This window comes from Laccaria bicolor, genomic scaffold (assembly GCF_000143565.1).
Source record: "Laccaria bicolor S238N-H82 LACBIscaffold_122 genomic scaffold, whole genome shotgun sequence".
NCBI lineage: Eukaryota > Fungi > Basidiomycota > Agaricomycetes > Agaricales > Hydnangiaceae > Laccaria > Laccaria bicolor.
Genome location: NW_001889993.1, coordinates 30,464 through 32,055, shown reverse-complemented (window position 1 = coordinate 32,055; position 1,592 = coordinate 30,464). Strand labels below are relative to the sequence as shown.

The following is a 1,592-nucleotide window of genomic DNA, read 5'->3' as shown; positions in this document are numbered from 1 at the left end:
TCAAAGTTCACGTTCCTAAACCTCATGTTCATAGTGTTGGGAAGGGCAAGAAGCCCGGCAGAAGCAAGGGTCAAAGGAGAGGCCGGGCAGCAACCGAGTCACCGTCAGATGAGGAAGCCAGGCCAAAGAGAAAGGAAGGGGTGGAAGATCGGCAGTTCGATGACAACAGTTGGAAGGATTTGGATGTGGACAAGCCGGCCAAGAAACGAACCGAACAGTTTTCTAAGGATGACTGGACTCCTGATTGGGATGGCTCCGATGACGATGGAGAAGACTTGGACGTGGAGAAACCAACCAAGAAACCAACCAAACAGCATGACGAACATCGTGAGGATGGCTCCGATGATAGTGACTCAGACTCCGATAATGGTCAAGAGAGGCCAAAGCAGGATACTCTGACCGAGCCCACAGTGAAACCTAGCAGGGTCAACCCGACCTTGGAAGAGGATAGAGACTCGGGATCAGATTTGGGCTCAGACGATGCTACGATCACTGTAGATACCAGCCCCGAGCTTCAGCCTCGGTACAACGACACCCGGGCTCTCTCCCATGAAGTACCATCGGACACTGAGGTCTTGGCTGATGATACATTTTGGGAAGCTGACCTGGGCTGTGGGGTGGAGTCGGCCGATCGAGCGAAGAAGAGAAAATTCACTGATGAGGAGGATACACCCTGCAAGTTTCCTCGGTTAGAGAAGGGTTACAAACTTGGCCCGAGGAGTGCCCGACCAGGCAAAGTCAAATGCTGAGCTGCCTCGGCTGTTATCCAAGCCACTGTCAAACCAGCTCAAGCAACCAATCTGAGGTCGGACACAACCAAAGCTTCGAATAGCTTTGATTTCACTAAGTCAAGTGGTGTCAATGCAAAACGACCAGTCCCTTCAAAACAAAAGGAGTCAGAGGCCGGTCCCAGTCAGCAACCATCTATTGATGTCCCCACCAAGCCAAAACCAAAGCCTCGTCCTATCATGAAAGGCAAGGTTTCTACAGGGGAACTTGGTATAGTAACCTGAGAACGGTCGAAAAAGATTGCTGAAGAAAGTGTTCATTCCACCCGGTCCAAGAAAGTTTCATTCGTCAGTTAAACCTATCATGTTTAATGATGTTAGTCATTCATGCCCGGGTGCGAAATACATAGCATGTTCAATGATGTTAGTCTGTGTCCGGTTTCAGCAGTGTCACTTCGTAGTTCATCATGTTTTCCTATCATGAAAGGCAAGGGTTGAAAAGGTGTTCGTTTGACTAATTGAGCTGGGAGGCTTGTCTTACGACCAATTAAATGTGAGCACTATCCGGCAGCGGGTATCTTCAACCGTGCCCGGGTGCAAACTACATAGCGAACCAACCTCGGTCTTGTGATCTAATCTTCTACTTAAACCCTGGTCCATCCCTTTTGTCCCTCCCCTTCCCCTTGTCTGGGATCTCGTCTGGGATGAATGGCCGTAGTCCTTCTAAAGTAGCGTCCATTGCTGCAACCAGATCACGGTCTGAATCGATTTGAAGGTGGCCAAAACATACCAATAATGGCTCGTTGTCGCTATGCTGTCAGGCAGGGATCTGAGCGCCTCCTGGTGAATTTCGCTATGACGAAC

At 49.8% G+C, this 1,592-nt stretch overlaps 1 protein-coding gene across 1 annotated transcript in view; it reads left to right on the top strand.

Moving 5' to 3' along the window:
* Nucleotides 1–749, top strand: part of LACBIDRAFT_335731 (uncharacterized protein) — a gene marked incomplete at both ends in the record, with an annotated part of 2,391 nt that extends 1,642 nt beyond the window's left edge. The window contains one exon of the mRNA XM_001890618.1: nucleotides 35–749. Coding sequence (XP_001890653.1) covers nucleotides 35–749 — 715 coding nt within the window. The remainder of the gene's footprint in view (nucleotides 1–34) is intronic.
* Between the last annotated feature and the right edge of the window lie 843 nt (nucleotides 750–1,592).